The sequence below is a fragment of the Hirundo rustica genome, chromosome 8 (assembly GCF_015227805.2).
Source record: "Hirundo rustica isolate bHirRus1 chromosome 8, bHirRus1.pri.v3, whole genome shotgun sequence".
Lineage (NCBI taxonomy): Eukaryota > Metazoa > Chordata > Aves > Passeriformes > Hirundinidae > Hirundo > Hirundo rustica.
In genome coordinates, this window is record NC_053457.1 from 30252251 (window position 1) to 30275197 (window position 22947).

A 22947-nucleotide genomic window follows, 5' to 3' on the forward strand; every position below is an offset into this window, starting at 1 on the left:
ACAGGAACACTTATCTGAGAGATTTACTAGAAGGGATATATTAAGGGAGAAAAGTTTTTCCATGCTTTAAAACAAGTTTTTCTCCTGTTCACTAAAGCACTTAACAAAACCAGAACAAACTCTCAGAACACAGCAACCTTCACATTTCTGTGTGAAATGTGACCCATTTGGCCATTACCAAAACTACAAACACACCATAACAATCTGTCCAGACAGAAACCGCTTAAACTTCTGAGAGAACATTCACCAGCAGTTATTTACCTTTATTATAAAGATTGAACCTGGTAGAACAAAGGCAATCTGAGGCCTGAATGCATGCCTCAATTGTAGTTCAAGTTTTCTGCAGTAACAGAAAACAGCCTTAAATATATATATATTTTTTAAATTTACTAAACTTGCTGCTGGTGGTTCCCTCTGATACCCTGAACTTATCCTGCCTGTAGAGGTTTTATCAAGGACTAGGACTCAGTTGCTTCCCCTCACCTGGGCTGTGAACAGAGGTTGAGGGAAAGGCGCTGGAGACAGAATACCCTAATTAGAAACAAACTAACTTATTGGTAATGGTTTGGGTCAATGGTGAATTGCCATTGCAACAGAAACCCACAGCAACTAAAGATACACTTGGAGGAAGTGTTAAGCTACACACCACACTACAGCCTTTCACCAGAACATTTTTCCAAACCAGATAGCACAAGATGTGCAAATTATGATGCTTTGTTTTGCTCAGGGGCTGGAAAGCCTAAGCTTTTAATTCTAGTAATTTCATTACTAGAAAAGCAACCAAAAATGACCCACAACCCAGCAGTTACATGACAGTACAAACACAGAAGAAATGTAAGATACTCTTCACATCTGCCCACTTGGAAACACCTCTCCAAAAAGAGGTTCCACTTGTGTGAGCTAAAATAGATAACGAAAAAGTATCTAACTGAAGTACTTAATTTCCAACCCACAGTGCTGAAAGGAGAGAGCAGAAGAGCTGTCACCTCCCCCATTCTTGTTAGGGGTAAATCAGGAAGATTTTCTGTATAACTTGTCAGTACGTAGGCTGTGCCAGTGTTTCTTGAAAAATGTCTCAAGTCACATAAAGGTCTATCTGACACGCAAAAGGTAAGCAGATATGAGTAACTGAGAAAGTCAGTTATGATACAAACATTAATTCTACAAAATACCTTATGATAAAGCAGTCTGGCAAATCTTAAAAAGATAAAACTCAGTTAATATTAAGAGGAGATCAATAAGTACTTGAAAGAAGAGAACACAGTACAGAGGTGTGTGTATCACATCATACTCACATATATTTGTGTATACAGGCACACACAAAATGCCCTCTAGCTGATAAGCAACAAAGTGCAATATCACCCAGCATAACAATATTTTGGAGGTAATAAAAAAAAATTAACTATCCCAAACCCACAGTGCTCACAACTGTTAGGCTCATATAACATGACAAAATAACAGATTTTCAGCTATATCTCAAAGCAAAATGAAAAACCGAGATTCTGTAAGAAAAATATATAATCTAAATTTTATTTTTTATTTTTTATTCACGTGGAAATACTTTTTCACTCATGTGTGTAGCACACTGTGACAGGTACAATCTGTAAGCACCCAGAATAATCTCACTTAAATTTACAAAACAGTTTTCTGCTAGACACAAAGCATTGTGTATGAAGCTGACTTCCAGTTTAATTTGTTTTACCTTCAGTTACAGCCCTGAACTTCTGAAGGAGCCTCAACCCACAGAATGTCAGAGGGTCTTCCGGCCCCTGTGCTTTTCTGAAAAATCTGCTGCAGCAGAAAAAATCCCATCACCACATGAAAAAACAAAGTGCTCCCAGCAAAAGAAGGAAAAAGGAAATTCCCTCAGTTGCAAGGTCAGTCCTCTCACCCCCCACCCTCTTGATAAGCTTGGAAACACCCCTTGGTCACCATACACAGGGTAAGAAATCACCTTTCCTGCTTTGGTACATATCAGGAAAAAAAAAGTGCTGCTGCTGCTTTTAAGACACACAGGACAAAGACTAGGACAAAATATTATGCCATATTCCAGATTTACATAAAAGCTTTAGATTTTCCTCAGCTTCATTAATTTCAAAAACATTTAAATGCATATTATAAGTTTCCCTAAGCAGCAATACAACTATCCTTTCAGAACAAAGTCCTCAAGAGCAACTCAACAGCCTTGGAAACCCGTGATTAAAGCAATCACAGAAACGGAAAGCCTCGCCACCTCTGACATAAAGGCTGAGTTTAACAACTTCGACCACTTCAAAATGCTTTGAAAAGTACTTATTGAAGTAACTGCAAAGCTGTAATTTGACTGTAATTAGGCTTTCACCTCTTGCAGTTGTTTTTCCATTGTACTTTTGGACCAAACAAAGGAAACTGTTGTTGCTGTATGAGAAACTTGATTACACAATACAATGTAAAATTTTAAGAGTACCTGTACATAGAAGTACTTCCCAATGCATACACAAAAACCTAAAAAACACATTTTTCGCCCTGACTTCTCTAGACATATTTCCCACATAATGCACAACACTGAAATTATGTCAGTGAAAAAGTATGACAGCTAATTTGCCATTAGCCCTTAAAACCAGCTGTACATCTGAGACAAGTTAGCATTGCTTTTGGCAGCAATAAGAACCAACAGGTAACAGAAAAAGATAAAAGGGGCACATTAGAAGATACCAAGTTCAAAAAAGGCAAATTCCTCTTTCAACACAATAAATCTGTATGGTAACAATGCCAAAATACTGTAGCAAGTTACCTACATTCACTGAGACACAGGAGAGCCTCGTAAAGGCTACAGCTTCCCAAACTCTGTGAAACTATCAATGAGAAAAACTTTGAGGAGTTTGAGTTTTATTTAATCCATCTCTTTTTTTTCTCATTTTAAGTGATACCAAAACAAATATAGTTTTTGGGAGAAGGCCAAATTTGAAGCTTAAGGTATTCATTACCGCCCCCCCCCAAAAAACAAAAAAAAAGGCAGTAAGTTTTGGTACTTCAACAAAAAGGATGCAAAATGCTGGTTTCTGAACCACTCCAAGTACACCTGACAGTGCTATGAACGTTATTTTGTCTTCATCCATCCAACACTCTGAATTGCTTGATTAAATGATAAACACATTTCCAAGACATTTCTTCTTGTCTTTTCACTATTTGAAATCAAAAAACAACCATCTCCACAACCTGCCCAAACTAAGAAGCCAAAACTTAACAAGTCAATAAATTATCTCTATCAAAAAAATATATAAATAATGAAGTCTTGGAATTGGCTTGTTTCCCTTTAAAATCAAAACCATTCTCCCCAGTCCCAGGAAAGAAGTATTAGGGCAGAAACCAACTGCAAAACTCTGCTTTTAAAAAGCATGGCTTCCACTTCCTCTCCCCATGCAATTTCATCAGTATTGCTAGGCAGGCACCAAAACTAGGCATGAACAGTAAGTTTTACATGTCAGAAATCATTATAGCTGCATTTTACTCTTTTCACTTTCAGTCAGCATCTTGTGTACGGACATACTTATTTGAAAAGAATTTTCTAAAACTTACCATATATATGAAAAGAGGCACAATGCTCTGCAATGCTCCCATATACTGTCCAAGAGCTACGTTAAATCTTTCAATATAGAGATCTGGAGGGCTGGCCTGCAAAAAAATGTAAAAGGTTGTAATTTTAACAAGAGAAAGATCTGGAACAGCATGGGCTATGCTTTCACAGCAAACTCCAACAACTACAAAGGATTTGATACACTAGGTCCACACAAAGCAAGCCACACATCATTCCAGAGTTGCTGCTCTAACTCCCTCCAGCAAAAACCCATCTCCCTTCAGTAACCAGGTTTTGCCTAGGACTGTACGTCAGTGCCCAGCACAAGGTCCATTCAGTAAGCAATGCAGCGAGCCTGTAACAAGCTGACACTTAGCATATGCAAATAAAAATACTTTTTAAAGACCAGAAGTTTGTTTTGAAAGCACCAGCTGTCATGCTAGAATCCATAACCAAATCTGCACAAGTGCTCCCACCCCCCTGAACTTTCACTCCACCAGAGCAGGGTGGGATTGAGCTGCTGCTTTGCAGCTGAGCTGGCGAGTGCCACATCCTCCACAGAAAACCTTTCTAAGTTACTGCTGGGTCACCTCAGGCAAGGCAAGTGCTCAGGGGGTTCAGCTCCACAAAGAAGCAACATCTTCAGAGAGAGTTCTGCACGCAGGTCTCACGCTCCAGGTTGGGCCTGTGGAAATCTCCAGCCATGCTCCAGCACACGGCAACCCCCTGGAGCCCCAGCTTAAACTTGGCGACACAAAACCTGAATGTGCTGTTTTCTGGCTACAATACCCTATTTCCCAAAGAAGGGGATAAAGTAGCTTAAAAGATCTGTGCAGCAGCAGGTGAAGTTAAATGGAGAAGAGAACCAGAAGAAGGCGAAGCACTATTTCTGTTACAATATCCATTTGGAGGCCTGCAGGGGAGCTGCACTGGAGCATTCAGAAGTGCACTTAGATACCCACAGCTGGAAATGGAGCTACATCAATGTCTTCCTCTCCTTCTCCACCCCAATCCTCCCCCTTACACTGCCCTACCTCTGGCCCAACCCCTGCTTTGGTCTTTTCCAGAGGGGCTGAGTGGCTGCCTGAGTTCCTACTGCTCACATATATTGATACATCTATAGAAGCCCAAGGGCAAAGTGCTGCTTGCTAATCAGAAGCGAAACTACTCTTCACTTGCCCTCTGACAGCCCCAAGACAAAAGCAGATGGAGAATACAGCAGTCACTGGGACCTTGCAAGAAAACAAGTTCTAAGATTTTCCTAAAGCCAAAGCATCTGTTGCATGCGAAACACTCCAGGCTTAGCTGCACCTCGACCACCTTATCAGAACTTAAAGCTATTTTCACAAACATTTTTCAGCCTTTGTATGGACATTCACCAGCAGCCCTAAGAGGAAAGTTAAATTTTATGTTGATATTTTGCTCTATTAATTATTCTAAATTTATAACCTTTTTTTTTTCCTTCCCTTTAAAACAACTTCTTTTGTCTCCCTTCTTAATATGCTTAATGAACACGTGGGTAATTTTCACAGCAAACACCAATACCAAGCAGACAGTTCAGAAAGGAAAGCAAAACTGGCAAAGGAAGAAAGAGTGTTATTCCCTATGCAGTTGCCAAAGGCTACATATGGTTATTCCTCATTTTGATCATAAGGTTTTAATCTTATTGCAAATGCAGTTCTCAGGGTGGCCAAACAAATTTTAGTTCAAAATGCCAACAACGTATAAAAGTGGCTATAAGCTCCAAGGAGTCCCTTTCATATATATAGCTACATATACAATTTGTTGCAAATAACATGCAATGAAATCTGCATTCTAAGCAGTATGTATTCCTGCTTCACTCCTTTTCAACCTCAACTTTAAATATGGTTATACCCTCTGATTTGTATACAGCTTCTAAGATTAAAGAAAAAGGAAAATTCTACTTGAAAGAACACATCAGACAAAAGGAGACCATAGCCTGACACAGGGCACCACTATTCTCTCACTGATAGATTGCCATTTTCATTAAAAAAAACACCACAAAAGTAAAGCCAACAAGAAAAAACACAGACAGGAGCTGCCTGGGCAGTGGAGATTTGATCCCAGGCAAGGCAAGCAGCCAGTCTGCCACACTTTTGACAGGAGATAGAAGCACTGGTATCTTTTTTCCCCACTGCAGATGAGAACTTTGCTAGCTCAACTCCCAAAGACCTTGTCACAGTAAGGGAGGCTATTTATGAGGGCACAACATCTGCACACCCAGCTGGCTTCTGAGAATGACCTCAGGAGCCCTTTAATGGAAGGATACCTGGGAGCTGTCAGCCACCACCTCGCCTTGCCATCAAGTGGAAAACAACTGCTCTGGATAAAGACAGGAAAAGCTAAGAGAGGTCCTGGATGGCTTCAGAGGAAGTGCCTGACTAGTGTCAGGCAAATATCAGGCCTGGGTTTTAATCTCTGCAATGCAGGTATTATGGTGTTTGTTTTATCAGCATGAAATGTCACTTTTCAATTTTATTTTCCTGATAGTGTTTCATGTCAAGCCTTAGCAGCCAAGACATCAACAGCAACGGACAACAACAACAAAAAAGCAAGCTTGACAATCAAACTCTGCTCAACTAAAGCTTGATTTGTAAACCACCAAAATGCCCAAGCCAAAGAGAAATCAATAATAGTATTTTCACAGCTCATCTATGAATTACTGTAATCTGTGTGGGGAAAACAGAACCATCTGTTTTCTGTTCATCACAGTGTTACTGTACAGCTGCTCCAAACTGCCAGACTGAAATCAATTACTTGCCTCAGCACAGGAACTTTCTCCACATCTCTACATTCACATTTATAGGACAGTAACTGGAGCTGGTAGAGTTTTATACAAACTACTTGAATTTGGTGAACTAAAAAGCAGCACACGGCAACAAATTCATGAGTAAACAGAAGTTGTTAAGATTTTTATATCAAGCGGCCATCATTAGAGCCCAATTTGCATTTAAAATATGCTTATTCAGATGCAGCTATTAAAAGAAAAAAAACCAAAAAACTGCTTTGGCTGACACTTTTTACTCCTGGTCCTAGTCCAGAAAAAGAGAACACATACATTCAGCTGGTTTAAATTACAAGGGGAGGGGCAGAATTAAGCATGGCATTTACTTCTTACAACTCCCCAGCAACTATTAAGTCTTTAAATCCACTCCTATCTTACCTGAGGGGTGTATTACAGAAGCTATTCAGAATACACACTCCTAGCCTAAGGTTTTCCACGAAAGAAGAGGATCCCTCATTCCTTCACTCCTCATCCTGAATCCTATCAAATTGTCAATTCAGGGGGCTTGGAGATGGATTTTTTGTAAGTTTGTTGGTTTTTCAGGTTGTTTGGGTTTTTTTTAAAACACTCAATACAGGCAGAGAGTTTAAATTCTCTCCAACATTTGCTCTTATCTACCACTTGTAGAGTTAAGAACAGTTCTCCAGCAACCATTGTATTATGTGTCTGTCCACAGAGTCAACTGCTTCTCAGAATAAAATACTATGGCTGCTGTTTAAAAGTTGATGTTAAAGATAAAATTTAACCTCCTTACACAACATAGTGGACATCTCAGCACCAACAGAAATGAGAAGTAACAAGAAAACACATTTGAGAAAGGAAGAAAGGATGACATACAAGACGCTGCCTAACAAAACAAGCAGCTGAAGATCCTGCAAACTAAATTACCCTTCCCTTATTTGAAATCTATTATCTAGGCATTTCAATGCACTTGTGGACAAAAAACTAAAGATCTGAAAAAGATCTTTTTTCCGCTTGAAAACCAGTCCCAATACCATTCTTAAACTGAACATATGAAATCAGAAGGCAGCTGCTGGCTCAAAACAACTCAGAAATGGCTCACAAGAAACAGAGACAACAGCTCCGTGCTTGAGGAACACAAAGTTAATCTGTTTATGAAGAATCATCTGGCACAACCAGCAGTATGTGTAGTAGAGCTTACATTCCTATGGTGAATGGGCAGCTCCATTTTCCTGGGAATATGCTCCCTGCCAAAATGCCAGCACATATGCTGCAGCATCCCTCCCACGCCTGCCAAGCGAAAAGGGAGAATGGCTATGACTACACAAATTAACCTGTTATTCATGTAAGTGGTCTGATCTTCTAAACCACTCTTTGTTCTTTCTCAAGAAAATATAGTTTGTTTACCTTGCCTTGCAATGTATGTGATGCCCAGGCCTACCTCACTAGACATTGGTATTATTAAATCATTTTACAAAAACAGACATCAAACCAAAGCACCACTGATTCAAAGGCTGTGTCTTCCTAGTAAAGCCTGCACTCAAACCTGTTCAAAGCCTCATGACATTTTCTCATGTTACTGTCTTACAGCAGGTTAGCAGGTGTGGGCCATGTTCCACTCCCATTCTACACGCTTGTAAAACAAAAAGACATTGTATCTAGACCATCAAAAACCCAAAACATCAAAAATCAAAGACCATTGTAAAGAGACCATCAAAACTGTGTGGCAATAAGAAATTTCCAGAAGCTTGTCTATCTATATTAATTTGTGCTGTATTTACTTGTATCTTTCTGTAATTGCATCAAGGTCTGCAGCCCCAGTGTAGTGACAAGGCACTAAACAGAGCTGCAGGACTACAAGCCTTTCCAGAAAGCTGCAGGCAAGAATGCTCCTCTCAGCTCAACCTGTGTCATTTTTAATGGCAATTCTGGCAATATGGTCACCCCTACTATTTCAAATCAAAAGCCATCTTTTTGATGTCCACACAGAAAGACACAAATATTTACAACACTTCTGGTTTCTACCATCTGAATTCAAATCATTCATATGATCTGGTTCAGTTCAGTGAAATTCACAGTAGTAAATTCACTTTAGTATTAAAGCTGCTTTTGCTGAGACCTTTATCAGGGGTCCTTTGAGCATCTTTTTAAAGCCCTCATTCAGGACACCTGACTCTCATACACATTCTCCCGAGGAAACAGCAACTTTCATACACTGCACTGACTGGTTTGAGAGCCAACAAGACAAAAGGCTGAGAAGTTGTAAGGATTAATATCAGGCAGGAAACCTTTCTGGCATTGCACAACAAAGACTATAAGCCTGCAGGTCCTGGGGGCCAAAGAGCAGACATGCAAATTATCTACCAACACCAGTGACTCCTCAGCGCAGTCATGTTCATTATAAAAAAAATATAATTCATCATCATTAAAAAACCCCACCACAAACTGAAAACAACAGATCCCTTTTTCTCTCTCCTTTGGATAAAAAGAAAAGGTGCGACATGACAAATACGTGGTTTTCAGCTCTCAATCATTTCACAAAGAAAGCACTGAATTTGTCCTAAATAAAAGAAAAATATTGCACTGCACCTGCACAAAAAAGCTATGTTTGTAACAAGCCAGCTCAAAGCCACAGCACACTCTGATTGTCAATACTTTGAGTAATTTCCAGCGTTTTTTGCTGAAGAGATACGTAATGGGTAAAGTGCTTGATTTTAAATTACTTTATCAGAGTGCATAAGAATAAATTAAGCCAGAAACACTAGTGCCTAATGCAAATAGTTTTACTCATTTAAAAGAGATGTATTTAATTTGAAAGCATATGTTTGCGTATCCACCCTACCTCATACATCTGAATGACTCAGCAATTACCCACAAAAACAGCTGACATTATTTTAAATCACAACATAATGAACCATGGCCATTACCAGTGAAATGTTTCCAAATAAAGCATCTTGGAAAAATCATCTGCATGCTACAGGCTTCAGAGACCTCAAGACAATAGGAAACAAATTAATTTGTGTTTTCTGCAGTGACACCTTTTTTTGGGGTTTTTTTAAGCTGACAAAATCCAAAATTCCGATCAACTCGAGAATTAGGGAGACTGAATTCTCAGTTACGGAAAGTCTGCATGGTAAAACTCTGTCTTAACTAACGCAGAGAAGCTGGTCAGACATCAGCTGCAGGAAAGGAAAGCAACCCTTGCTGTGAGTCTCTCCATAATAGTCTGAAGAGAGGATCATTAACTGACAGATACAGAAATGAGGGAGCTGGAAATGGCTTGGCATACAGGAGGCCCCATATCAGCCTGATGACAAGCAATTCATCTCATCTAAATGCACCATTACTCAGCAAGCACTGCTCACTGCTCTTCACCCCATGTCCAACACGCAGAAATACACCAGTCCAGCCACCTCCTGTGGCCTCTGCCGCCACTGAAAGTAACTCTCTGGAGCTGAAAAGCTGTGAAACAAACATTCAAAAATTCACAGGGCAACAAACACCAACACCACACAAGCAGTCCTGCAGTCTGGAAAAGCAAAAGTCACATGGGATGACCACGGTTTGTTGTGAGTGTCCCAGCACAGTGCCTGGGACACCAGCTCAGGACATGAGTGTCCATCACCCTGCTGACTCCAGCTGTGGCCAGCTGCTCAGGCAAGCACAGGGCTCTGCACACAGCGAGGGGGGAAATAAATATATGTGTGGAGTTTCTGCAGTGAATGCCCCGAAGAGAGAAACCAAACTTCTATTAAGATTAAATCCATGCAAGAGCAAGTCTGACCAGTCCCCTGAGGTGCTCCCACTTTTACTGTTTGGTATCTGAGTTTTACTGGTTTGGCTGTTGATGAGTGGTTCCTGTAGGAGACAGCTTGCTGTGGCACGTTGGTTAAATGCAGACATTCTGCAGCCCACTTGCCATGTGGCACTGCTGTGCAAAGAAAGTGCTGGCCTGTCCAGAGAAAGGCATCGCAGTTCCCTGCCATTTCAGCTTCTATAACCATCTGTTTTCTTAAACACACCAACATTCCTGCTCCTACTGGGCTACTTTTGCATCTCTAAACATTAAAAACCAACGACTCGCATCAAGTTATAGCTTGTCAAATAAAGAGAACTCTTAAATGTTGGCAGGTGAATGAGATTATGTCAGAAAGCAAAACACCATAAACTGTGCATTACAAGGATTCACATATATAGGTTTTTTCACTGTTTGCCTGTGGGAACCAGAAACTTCCAAACAACCAACATTTACAAAGTAATTTGCTATTTTTGCTAGGGTAAAGATCTAGAACTGTGTTTTCAGCAAAAATCCTGAGTGACTGAACGTCACCAAAATGTATTAAGATCAAAGAAGTATCAGGATAACTAAACATATTGTAGTAATTTCTTAAGAGTAAATTTCACAACCCATAGCTAAAACAGTTTCTTTACAGAACAATTTTTGAGGCACGTGAGTTTTACCTCCAGCAGCCCAAAAACATCCATTTGTCATCCAAAAGCCAAGTTGTGTTCACATATCAGACAAAACTCACGTAATGCACTCAAAGACGGTATCGTGTTATATTACAGGTGTGTCTAACCTACATTAGGAAGCTTTTGCAAGGCTAAGATTGCATTAAGCAGTTGTCTCAATTATTCTTTCAACAAGCTGATGTTCAGAAGGCAGCCTTGTTTTTAGGCAGAAGTATTTAGGCTCATATGTGCTAAAGCAAACTTTAAAATCAGCTGCCTCAGTTTTGGGACTTAAAAGAAAAGAGTCAAGGATTAGCACGGAGTAAGGAATTTGGGGTATTCCCAAATTCAAATCAAACTAAAGCAGTGTATTACCATGGGATATATCAAAAGAACTGGCCAAACCTGTATAGCTGAAATGATTCACAGTTCTCACAAACAGAAGAAAAAATGTACAGGCTGCACCAGCTCAGCAGAACCGAGGGAAGGCTTTATTTTAAATACTATGTTCACCAACTCCAAGCAAGTTTTACAGAACACTGAGGCTGTCACTCCATTAGGTATAAAAAGAACACAAAAAAGAAGAAAGAACCTAGCAAACACCATGCTTATTAAATGCTGGGTGGTTATTTTTCTTTATAAGGAAAACCACAAGAGGAAATCGGTGCAACAAAAAGGACATCAGAGACATCACAGCACCATACATTTTGTGAATGCACGTTTAGCCAGAAATACCTGATGCAGTTAAAGCATTAAGACTGTTTTGGCCTGACAGAAATTAGTTATCAATGTGTTGGAAGCACTGAAGAAGATACTGTAGTTTAGGGTTTTGTGGTGGTGCAGAACTGCCACAGGGTTTCTTTGTATTTGGCTTCTCTACTTTATGCACTGCAAATCAGTACAGAATTCAAACAGAAGCTATGGAAGGGAAAAAAGCTGCAGGGAAAACCAAGCAGTGTTGCTGCTACGACAGTGACAATTTCAAGTACCTGTCTGGAGATTCTAGTCTAAAGGGAATGTTCAACAAGGAACACACGTGAAAAGTCATGGATGCACAAGTAAGATGCAGAGAAGGACAGGGATATACAAACTGTACATATTAGGACTGCTGTAAACCACTGACATCTACAGATAGGCAAGAAAAATGCAGAATAAGCTGTAACAGAACTCTGTATGCAGTAATTCTTATACTTCACAACCTATATTTAATTCCCCCATATTTTTTCCTTTAGATTTTCCCTTCTGTGCTGCTTGTGGTACACAGGAACCATAAACAGTTTATACACATTTACACAGGAATGGCAGATATTTATCTCATGTGCCCAGATCATGTCTGGCTGAGGTATTTACATCCCAGATTAAATTTAAGATTTCCCATTCACCATTCTTTCATTCTGTATCATATATTCAGGTTTAGCCACTGCTCTCCACATGGTTGAGAACTCCAAGGCCTGGTAGTGCCAAACCTTTGGATCCAGTAAGTAGCTGACAATTTTGAAGTATATCAGTCTTAATAGCAATCCCCTCCACGGGCCAACTACACACTGCTCTGATATCATCACAGATCCCAGGAAAGAGAGAATTAGATTGTGCAGCTTCTTACCTGCAGCTCCTTTGAGACTCTCTCTAAGTGGTTAGTTATCTTTTTTATTAGGTCACTATACATCTGTTCCGAATGCTGCTGGCATACACACTTATACACACAACTGCAGAAACAAATATAGGAACAAACAATGAACTTACAACAGTTTGCAATGAAGGGTAACAGACTTCAAAACATTTTGTTCAAGTTTCAGTTTCAAGGATTACAGAGTTACGTGAATGATTGTTGAATTTTTAAATACAGTCCTAAACTTGAAATGAGCTCCAGTAAGCTCTTAGGGCTCCCCTGCAGGCTCCAGGGGGTCCATCCCATTCCCCCTCCCAGCTTCACTTAAATTTACAATGAGGTTCTCTTTACAGTGCACTTTAATACAGCCAGGAGTCTTCAGGTTTAAGTATGAATATTCTCGGGCCAAACCCTTATTAAAAGAAGGGGGATGCTAACAAGTGTCATAGAAGTTGCGTTAAAACCATGGTAGAGTTAAAAAGAAATGGAAAAAGTTCTAAAATTACAGACCCAACCATGCTTCTCCATTCTTTGTTACTTAAATTCTAAGAAAATTCTACATTTTCATAATAAAGAAAGATGCAGAAAAAGAGCAATAAAACTAATTCTGCATTCTGTGGCTTGGCTGTGTTAACTCTGGTCTTCAGTGCTACCTCTGATTCGTAAGAACACTTTATTGCTCTCATACTTCAATATAACATCTGCAAAACAAGGCTATTCATTGAAGACATATTTACAGCAGTTGTAAAACAAATACATGTATTGCTTTCAGCAAGATGTTATTTGAGTAGTCATCACTGTCACGACTAGCACCAAGCAGCTCTTACTCCTCAGCCAGCATTTCAAAATTCAGCTGCCAAATCAAATAGGGCCAGGGAGACTTCACCTGGTACCCTGGGCAAGTCACATCTCTGTTCTGCTCCCCTCTCTCTCCTCTGTACCAAGAACTGCAACAGCAAGCAATTTAGGCCAGAGACTGCTCTTAGGACATGTGCAAACAACAGATTTCCACAGAGGTCCACACCTCAAGCCTTGGATTTTGCAGGTTTTTAATGGCCCCAGAAGCCCAAAGCTATGGAAGAGCAACATTCTATCTCTGCAGGGGAACTACAACTCTCCAATTCTCTACTGAGAAAACAGGCAAACTACAAAGATGGCTAAAGTCTGCTTATTTGGGGAACCGTGTTATTTCTTGAAAACCAAAAGACATCCTACACCTCTCATATTATTATATTTTTAAAAACTGAGTATCTGTAGTTTGATATTATTTAAATATTATCAGTCAAGGTCATTCTTTTTCTTTCACATCAAGTCTACCAAGAGCAGATCCCATATTGAAACAAGCAACTGCAAAAGATATTTTTGGTACAATGCTCTTGCTAAGAGCAAAAATATCAGTTTGGTTTGGATCAAAGAGAGAAACACTGCTAAGAAAAGGGAGACTGATTTTTGAGATCTCCTACAAAATCAGCCAGCTGGGTAACCACTGCAAATGGCCACACATTTGTTTGTTCCATAGCTAACCAGTAGCTCCACAGCCACTTCCACAAGTCGACTGCTTTATCTGCATGCCACTGAACTTTAAAGTACACTTCTCCTTAGTGTTACACACACTATTGTTGCCTCTATTTCTGCAATGTGTTCTGTAGTCAAACACCAGTCTTCCCATGTACACACAGGATGTGTTTACATTTTATTTGAACACTTCTATTTAGAGGTTCCTTCCCCATTCTGAGATCCTGTTTTCAGTTCCTGATGGAGAGCTAATTCTGTGAATCATCCGTGCCCTGATATCACCCAAAAGAAGTCACAAGTTCTTTAACATAACTAAACACCTTAGGGAAAGGAAATCCCAAAAAGGACATTAAGAAGGTAAGCAATGGATGAATATCCAGGCTCTCTAAGTTGTCCTGAGAAACAGAGAACTGCACTGCACTGGGGAGGCAGTGGAGACTGCCACAACTTAGCTGCTCACGTTTTCCTCACCTCAAACCTTCCTTCACAACCCTCTGCCAATTTATCCAACCCTTTTATAACTGGAAGTGACTGTTCACAGGCAGGCTTTGGACCCACAGTTGAAAACAGACACTAATGACACTTTGATACTTTACAGGTAAACTGGTCCATGGCAAATATCTGCACACACACCTTGGAAGTTATCTGCCCACTCTCACTGCTGGGGAGTAAACACCTACAGCTATCCCTGACCATGTCAAATACTGCAAATACCCAAATATCTGGGTACGTAAAAATGTGTTTTGAGTTTGCATTATGGAGAATTTGATTTCTTTAGTCAGCACAAAGATGACCAAAAATACTACTGTATTTTCACCTCCGTTTCACTGTTAAAAAAAAAAAAAAAACCACCACATGCATGTAGCTCTTTCAACCACTTCAAGAAACGTTCAGTTTTTCAGACTAAAGAACTGGCTTAGAAGCAGAGAAGACCTAAACACCAAGTCTGTTACAGACTCTCAAAAATACTCCAAGCAAACATCCTTATTAAATTCAATTAAAAAAAAAAAAAAAAAAACCAGTTATCTTTCCCTTGTCAATCTATCTTGTCCAGATTGCCAATCAAAGGAACAGTCTAAAAATATTTTTAAAAAACCCAAAATCAATCTTGTGGCTGGAACAGGCTGTGGCAGAGTAATTACAACCACGGACATAATTTTTAAAAGGAAACTGACACACCAGCTTTACCAGTAACACTAAACTATGGCGGATCTTTAGCCTTGGTAATAGTAAAACACATGTAACATATACCCATGGATCACGACAGTCCTGCACCAAGTGCCCCTGATGTACAGGGGCTATCCAGGAGAAATTCAAACCCCAGCATTCCTTCAGTAAATAAAACTTTTGAGGAACAGAAAGATGACAAGGACGAACTCCAGTTATCTGCAAACCATAACTAGGTATAATTAAAGCATTAACTTTGAACACTTACTCTATCAGAGATGACTTTTGAGAGATGCCATACTGCAGACTCTCTGCACATTGGGGATTTCAAGCTGGGAAAGGATTCTGATTATTACACTAAAGCTGGCTCTCTTAATTCATATCAATTTTTATACACATGATGATTGATGACTGAGTTCTGATAAAAGCAATTCCAAAAGTTGGGAAAGAAGAAGTTTATTGAAGTTTTCAATGAGAACTAAGGGGCAAAACTGAACACCCGCCTTTCTTTTATCTGCTTTCCTAATCCTAAATTTTACACTGCAGAGACAAAGTGGCTAAGAGCAAGTGAGCATGAGACAACAGAGCTGAAAGTCTCTAAAAACAGAGCTGGCAGCACTATTCCAGAGGACAACACCCTGGTACAGAAAACCAAGAGCAGTGCCACGGTTGTGCTGCTGGCAAGGGCCAGGGGTTTCACCAGCAGCTGGGCCAGTAAATCCAGTAGCAGTCACACTTTCCATCCTATTCACCAACACCCTCAATACCTGCCACCTACAGAACAAACATCTCCATTTTAGTTCATCTCTTAAGAAACTGCCAGGTCTCTAAAGCATTTAGCATTTTGGTTTGGAGCAGCAGAGTGATGGGGAAGCAAACCCCTTAGCCTGAAGGGCAGTTCTGCTGTGTGATTAGATCCCTTTTAAACCAAACTGCAGCTCCAAGACAGGTACAGCCCAAGCCTTCTCCAGACAAGAATGGAGGTACAAAGGAGTGTCCTTCAAACTGCTTGGATCTGAGCAAGGGGAGAGCACACCAAAACACCTGAGGCAAAACACACAAATGACAATTTACTTCAAAGGACCTTGGCACCAGGTGTTTCTGTTTCCTCCTGCACATCAACCACACCAAATTGGCTCCTATTAGATCTCATAAAGAAGCCTTTTGACACATTAAGTCAACTGCCTATCATGCCAGTCTCTTTTAGAAAAGGATGTTGAGTCTTTAACGCATTTCCTAGTAACTACACTAAGCGTGATGGGGTTTATTTTAATGTTACTGTTTTCAGCATTTCTGCATTTTACTTCTTTAGCATCTATTCCTGTTAACATGGTATGTCAAGATATGTACCTATTATTCACTCCAACTATTTAAACAGTACTGTATCTCGGTAACTTTCCCATTTGTGTCCTCAAAGGTAAAAATATGACATATGCGTAGACAGCAAGATCAAACAAACATTTCATTTTAAAGAAAAAATAAATTCTGTAGCATTTAAAGTATTTTCTTACCTGTATATTTGTTCATAGGAGATAGGGATGTAGTCACCAGGACTCTGAGTTAAAAGCTGATCTATGGCACTGTCTAACTTTGGCCAATATGTGCTCTTATAGTCTTCAATTGTTATAACATTCATTACTGCAAGAAAAAGACAAGAGTAGATTTAGTAACTCCACCTAAAAGACTAGAAACAAGTGAATGCTCTGTGATTTCAGATCACATAAATAAACAGGCCAAAAAAACTGGGAACAGCTCACTCCCACCAAAATAACCTCAACTAAAACTGAAGCCCAGACCTGAATTTGTAGCTTTGTATTTACAAAAAATAAAATGAGAACACCTGTCAAATCAGTGCTCCGGTATTTCTCTGAGGCCTAACTCCTGGGAGTTCTAACATGCAAATACAGTAACAAAAATTTACAAAAAGATCAGTTTAGATAATAAATTATGTAATTTTGTGGCAGTTCAGTATCAGCATCTTTACATTCAGGAGAACAAGCTCTGGCCAAGACTGGTAGGTTTTTGAATATTCCTTCCCAGCAGATGTATTAATTTCAAAAGTCTCAGGTGGGACAAGCAGCTTCCTTGGTCTGAAAGATGATGCAACTCCCTCTGCCTTCAACTGCAGTTATGCTTGCAGGCAACTTTTTTGAATCTGTATTACAGGTCCCCTCTAGCAGGGACAATTACACTCCTTTTCCAGATAAAGATCACCATGGGGAAGAATAGGAGGTGCTTAAATTAGAACCCCACTGCTCCCAGATCTTCCTCCTGAGCTTCCCAACTGCACCCTCTTGCACCCGTGACTCAGGGCGCCTTCACAGCCACAGAGGGGTTTGGATCTCTCTCTTTTCAGGGAGGATTTCTGAATCAGCCATTCGTGGCTCAGTTCCAACAAGTTCACACCCTCCCTTCAGGGCCATACTCACAGCACTGCCGCTGCCTTGTCACACCACCACAGCTTCACAGCACCCACTCAAAAAACCCCTCAGCAACCAACAGCACCTCAACCAGATCTATCAAAACAAAAAAGGATCAAAACTATCCAGCCTAGGAAATCTAGAATAATTTCTTCAATTGAACCCTACATGTGGGTCTGGCCTAAATGGAACAGAGAATAAAGATACTTCTCACCCCATACAGACACAACACTGGAAAGAAATATTTTGGTTAGGCATGAATTTTAACTATACATTTAAATGTAGACTCACGGATGGGTTTGAGAAGCAATATTTTTGAAAGTTATTTTGAAGGGGTTGAAAGGAGCTGGGTGAGTGAGTCACATTTGGCAGCATTATAAGGAACAATTCTAAGGAAACTGGCAAAACAGTTATGAGTATCATGAGGGAAAAAAAGATTGTAAGGAGAACATGAAATAGAGAGAGGTGTGAGACAAGGAAGTGCTGGAATTCTATCTGTACAAGCAAGTATTACAGATTTCTTTGTGGGTCGTGTTAGGGTATTTCAGCCAGAAACTGCTTAGAGAAGGATGTTAGTGCAGCACTCCTGGCTCCTCTTCAAACAGCTGCAGCCATTGGTGCCCTCTTGCTTCAGCTGTTACAGAATCAGGTCCAGTTAACCTGACAGTGTCTGAGCAGTGACCAGGTCCCCACTACCAAGCGCTGCAGGACACTGCCCCAAGAGCCCAGCCCGCAACCTGAGAGGACATCACTGTTTGCTAACAAGAGAGAGAAGGTCACAGGGCTGGCTACACAAACACCAGCATTTCAGTTAACAAGTCCAACAAGTCAGCTCCCCCATGCAAAAGCAGCCATGCAGTCAGCAGCAGCAGAGCTGGCAGCAAACCCAGCCCTCATTCCTTGTAATGCCTTGTTTGAGCTCTGATCCCTTACACAGCCCACAACAGGCTGTTGAGATGTAAATTTTTTTTTTTTTTTTTTACAATTTGGAAAGAGAAAGCAGCAGCAGACAGCGAGGTCTGCCCATTAGACATGCTGCACAGGTAAAGGACAAAATGCTTTTATGAAAAACCCCGTGAGACTTGCATAGAAAAGCCTGCATAGAAAATTCACTGATAAATTCAGTGTAACATTCTAGAAAAGCTTCATTCTCATTCAAAAGTCTCTTACAAGTACTATGTAATTTGATTTCTACACTTCAGTTTTGAAACTAAGCCAACCACAATATTTACATAGCTAAAAGTCCAAGACTACAAACTGAACAATCACCATTTTTATTCTTCTACTCCAGAAAACGAACTACTTTAAAAATTTAATAACTATCACCAGTTAGTAACATTCTTGTTCTCCTGGCAGTGCTTATACACACAGAAGTGAAGGGTGGCCTAAAGACCTTCCAACTACAAACTCTGCAGGAACAAGGTCGAGACCAGCAAGGAAGGAATCACACAGAACCTTGGCAAGGAAAGACAGATTGCCCTTTAATTCTTTATTTTTCTCTCTTTTTAGGATGGCATGCTTAAATGCTTATCTCTACATTAGGTGTTCAAGATTTAAAAAGATTTGCCCAACAGCTTTTACTCTCAACCTGCAATTTAGTTGGTTTCTGGGAAGTGACACTGATATTTTGTAAAAAAGCATGCTAGAATGCAAGATTTTGTCCAGCTCCAGCAAGGTTGGGGAGGTGGGGCTGGGACAGAATCTGAAGAAGTCAGTATTTTCCAGAGAACTCAGCATTTCCCAGAAAATTATTAAAGACTTCACAAATAAAGCTTGAGCAACAACTGCTGCTTTCCATACAAAGAAAGTTCAAAAGGAAAACTTTAAGTGAAAAGCAGAAGTGAAACCATTTCAGTAAAAAAGAATATGCATGAGCTATCATAACCTAGATACATCAGTAGTATAGTCATAATGGAAACACAGCCTGCTTCAAGCTACCAAATTCTTTGATATCAACTTCAATAAAAAGAATGGCAAAACCCACCAAGATTAAAAAAACCTAAAAAACAAAACCAAAAACCCCACCAAGAGTAGGTGAAACTGGTAATAAAACCTTACACACACTCACTTTCTCAAATCTGTAGCTATAAAGCAAGAGACAGAGCAGGATGGCTGATCCAACCTACTGCCAACTATGCAGACATCAGTCTGACAATTATCCGTCATTTATTCTGGCAATAAAAATGAAAGAAAGCAACTAAGCAGCTTTCAGAAGCTGTATTTCATCTCACCAAGTGAGATACACAAAACTTTACTGCTCAACTAGCAGTGCACTCTACAATCCTCAACATTTTGCTAAAGTGTACAAACTCTCCAGGCTGCTGTCCAAGAGTCATCTACACACTGTGGCCCTGTGCTTTTTTTTTTATCAGCCCCCAAGTGCATGTTTGCACAATAGATTTTGCTCTGCCCCCCTGCCTGACACATCCCAGCATACATTAGCAAATTTATGTGTTTGCCCTGTGGTTGCTTCCAATTCTATTCTATTTTTATAACCTGTTTCTCAGCTAGTAAAAGTAACTTCTTCTTCATCAGACCATTTGCCCACGCAGCAATGCACACACACTGCACTGAACAATGTTATACAACAGGGAAGGCAGCAGATTTCATGGAAATGCCAATGTACATAGCCACATGTGCCTGTCCCAAATGGCACTGGCATCCACGCTTATAACCTCCCCTTCTTGAAAAGGGTAAAAGAAACAAAATGGAAACTCCGCATTGTTCACCACAATCAAGGTATGCTGAAATTACTATTATGGAAGAGTTTTTTCTTAAAGCACTAAAAGTTCTTTGTATTCTTTTCTTCCCCATGAACTTTGAAAAATACTTTTCACAACACATCTGCTTTATAAATCCACAGCTATGAGCGAAGCTGATCAACCATAAATATTTAGTTTTAAGTTCACTACAACATAGAAGTCTTTAAAAGTTGCTTTAAGTAGAAGAAAAGCTATTAAAGAAAAGCTATTAAATGAACTATGCACTGTTCTAATTTTAGCTCTCAGTCTTACCAAGATCTCAAGGAAGGAGAACTGGATTTAGTCTCTTTGAAAGACAGGAAGGATATTCTGTCCAGGTCTGCCTCTGCACCATGAAGCAAGGCAGGAGTTGATGCTCATTCACCTGCAGAACTGCCTTATGCAGCAGAGAACAGACAGCTTTTCTGTCAAGCTCAGGACTGGCAAAGTTCTCTACACACATTTTGGCATTACTGGGACTGAGCAGGCAGGAGGGATCCAGCACACACCGATTCCCTCTTAGGGAACATTTATATCCAAAGCGACCTTTCTCCCTTGTTCTGGGTGTGAAAATTAAACAGAGGTGATTAAGGAATCCTCTGTCAGAGCCAGGATAAGAACAGGCAGGACCCCAACTCAGCTCCTTTAGGTTCTCAGTCAATACTACTTCACTGGACTTGTTCCATTCATTTACATGTACCATCACAACCATCCACAACACAAAGCTGTGGAAAGGTTCTAATGAATTTCACTTAGGGAATTTTCTGTTTTACAGAAAAATAATTTTAAAAAAATGTATCAGTAAGATATTATGTTGCGATAGCAGTGCTGGAGAAGTGAAAACAAGAACTCCAAAACCACACCCTAAGCAAAATCATGCTCTGCTGCTGCTGCTTCTCCCCCTCAGACCTAAATTGTGGATTAGCTGGAAAGTCACCTTCCCACTTGCTGGAGATCCAGTTTGAAAACCATTTTCTTTCTGAAATGGAAGGAAAAACTAGGATTCTGAATGCCTGGAGTAGGACTTCAAGAGCCTAGCTTAGCAAGGTCAAATGACATCTCATTTCAACTGTCTCAAGAGTTTAGAAGCCACCCCAAGGTACCTGGAGCCCTGACAAGCAAGGCAGGCAAAATGCCAGGGAGCTCACAGAGCCTGGGAGTCTTAACTTCAAAGCAGCCAGCTTTGGCCATGTGCCACGAAACCCAGGCCTACCCGAAAAGCAGAAATCCAGAATCCTGAACTTTGAGGTTCTGATCACCTCTGGACATGGACAGGTGAGAGGGAGCACACACAAAGTGCATTTCCCATCAAAATTTCATCATGGCAATTACACAGTTGCACTTTCAGGAACGCTTTTAACGATCCAAATCCAAGTGTTCCAACAGACCATGAGAAAAAACAGGTCTACTTTGCCCAGAAGGGTGACTTCTGGAAAAAAGCACAGAACTGAAATGTACAGCAAAATCTCTTTCCTTCCTTCGATCCTAGCTCAGAAAAAAAACAGGGAAAAAATGCCATTTCTGTGAGAAGCTACACGCAAAAGCCATTTTGGAACCCCCGAGGCCAGGACGGATGGAGATCTGAACAACCTGGTCTGGAAATAGATGTGTCCCTGCTCAAGCAGGGGGCTTGGAACAATACAGTCTTTAAAGCCCCTTCCAACCCAAACCATTTTGTGATGTTATGATTCTGTTCTGGGGGCTAACTTGGGTAAATCCTCTGTCATTCTCATCAGACCTTTGCAGGTACTGGTCTCTCTCGGGACACAACGCTCCTTCCAGGGGCTCTGCCCATAGCTGCCGCCAGCAATCCCAAACAGGCTTCCAATTCGTCTCTAAGTTTTTCAGGCTGAGAGACAAAGTCTGTAGGAAAGTACGATCTGAGCTAAAAAGGCTTCAGAAAAAGCAGGAGCCGAAAACCCTGCCCACGTTCACTCTCCCAGCTCTACAGACACATCTACCCTGACAGCAAAGCGGCAGAAGTTAGGGCGCTGTGCGAGTAAAGGTTATTTTCGCCTTACAAGGCACCTCAGCGCGTTTGACTTCGCTTCGAGAAGCCCCTCGAGGCGAGACCCACGTCGGGGTAGGAAAGAGCTGAGCCAGAAGGGAGCGGGGACAGCGGGTTCAGCGCAGCAGGCGAGGCCCCCCGTGCCCAGGCCCGGGTCACTCACGGAACTTGGAGGTCGAGGCGCTGATGTTGATGGCGGCGATGGCCCCGGCCGCCCCCGCCCTGCCGGCCGCAGCCCCCGGCTCGCAGCCCCTCAGCCCGGCGCCGTTGTGCTCGGGCCCCGCGAGGCGCGGCGGCCCGGCCGGCGGCAGCAGCCGCTCCCCGAGCAGGTGCCGCCCGTAGCCGCCCGCGCCCCAGTTGTTGTGGTTCTGGTCGTCCATCATGGCCTCGCCGCCGCCCTCCTCCTCCATGCTCTCCTCCTCCATGGCGGGCGCCTGGCTGCGGGAGCGGGGCGGGATCAGCGCCCGCCGCCCATCGCCGCCGCCTCAGGCCCGGCGGGGCTCGGCGGGCTCGGCCCGGGCCCCAGCCCAGCTCCGGCCGCGCCGCGCGACACTTCGCGCCGGGCGGAACGCGGCAGCCGCGCGGGGCGCCACCGCCGCGGGGCATGCTGGGGGATGTAGTTCTGCGGGGCGGAGCGACTGGCGGGGTGCGGAAAGAGGCGCGGCCGGCGCGGGGTCCGTCCCCGGCCGCTCCCGGGGTTCGTCCCCGGCCG

At 41.5% G+C, this 22947-nt stretch overlaps 1 protein-coding gene across 1 annotated transcript in view; it reads right to left on the reverse strand.

The window, feature by feature from the left end:
* The window catches only part of CACUL1 (CDK2 associated cullin domain 1), a 42778-nt gene extending 20054 nt beyond the window's left edge, over positions 1-22724 (reverse strand). Inside the window, exons 1-4 of the mRNA XM_040071744.1 lie at positions 22399-22724; positions 16578-16704; positions 12379-12481; positions 3559-3654 (exon numbers count right to left, since the gene is read on the reverse strand). Of these exons, the coding sequence (XP_039927678.1) occupies positions 3559-3654; positions 12379-12481; positions 16578-16704; positions 22399-22660 (588 nt within the window). The 5' untranslated portion in view covers positions 22661-22724. The remainder of the gene's footprint in view (positions 1-3558; positions 3655-12378; positions 12482-16577; positions 16705-22398) is intronic.
* Positions 22725-22947: the final 223 nt, after the last annotated feature.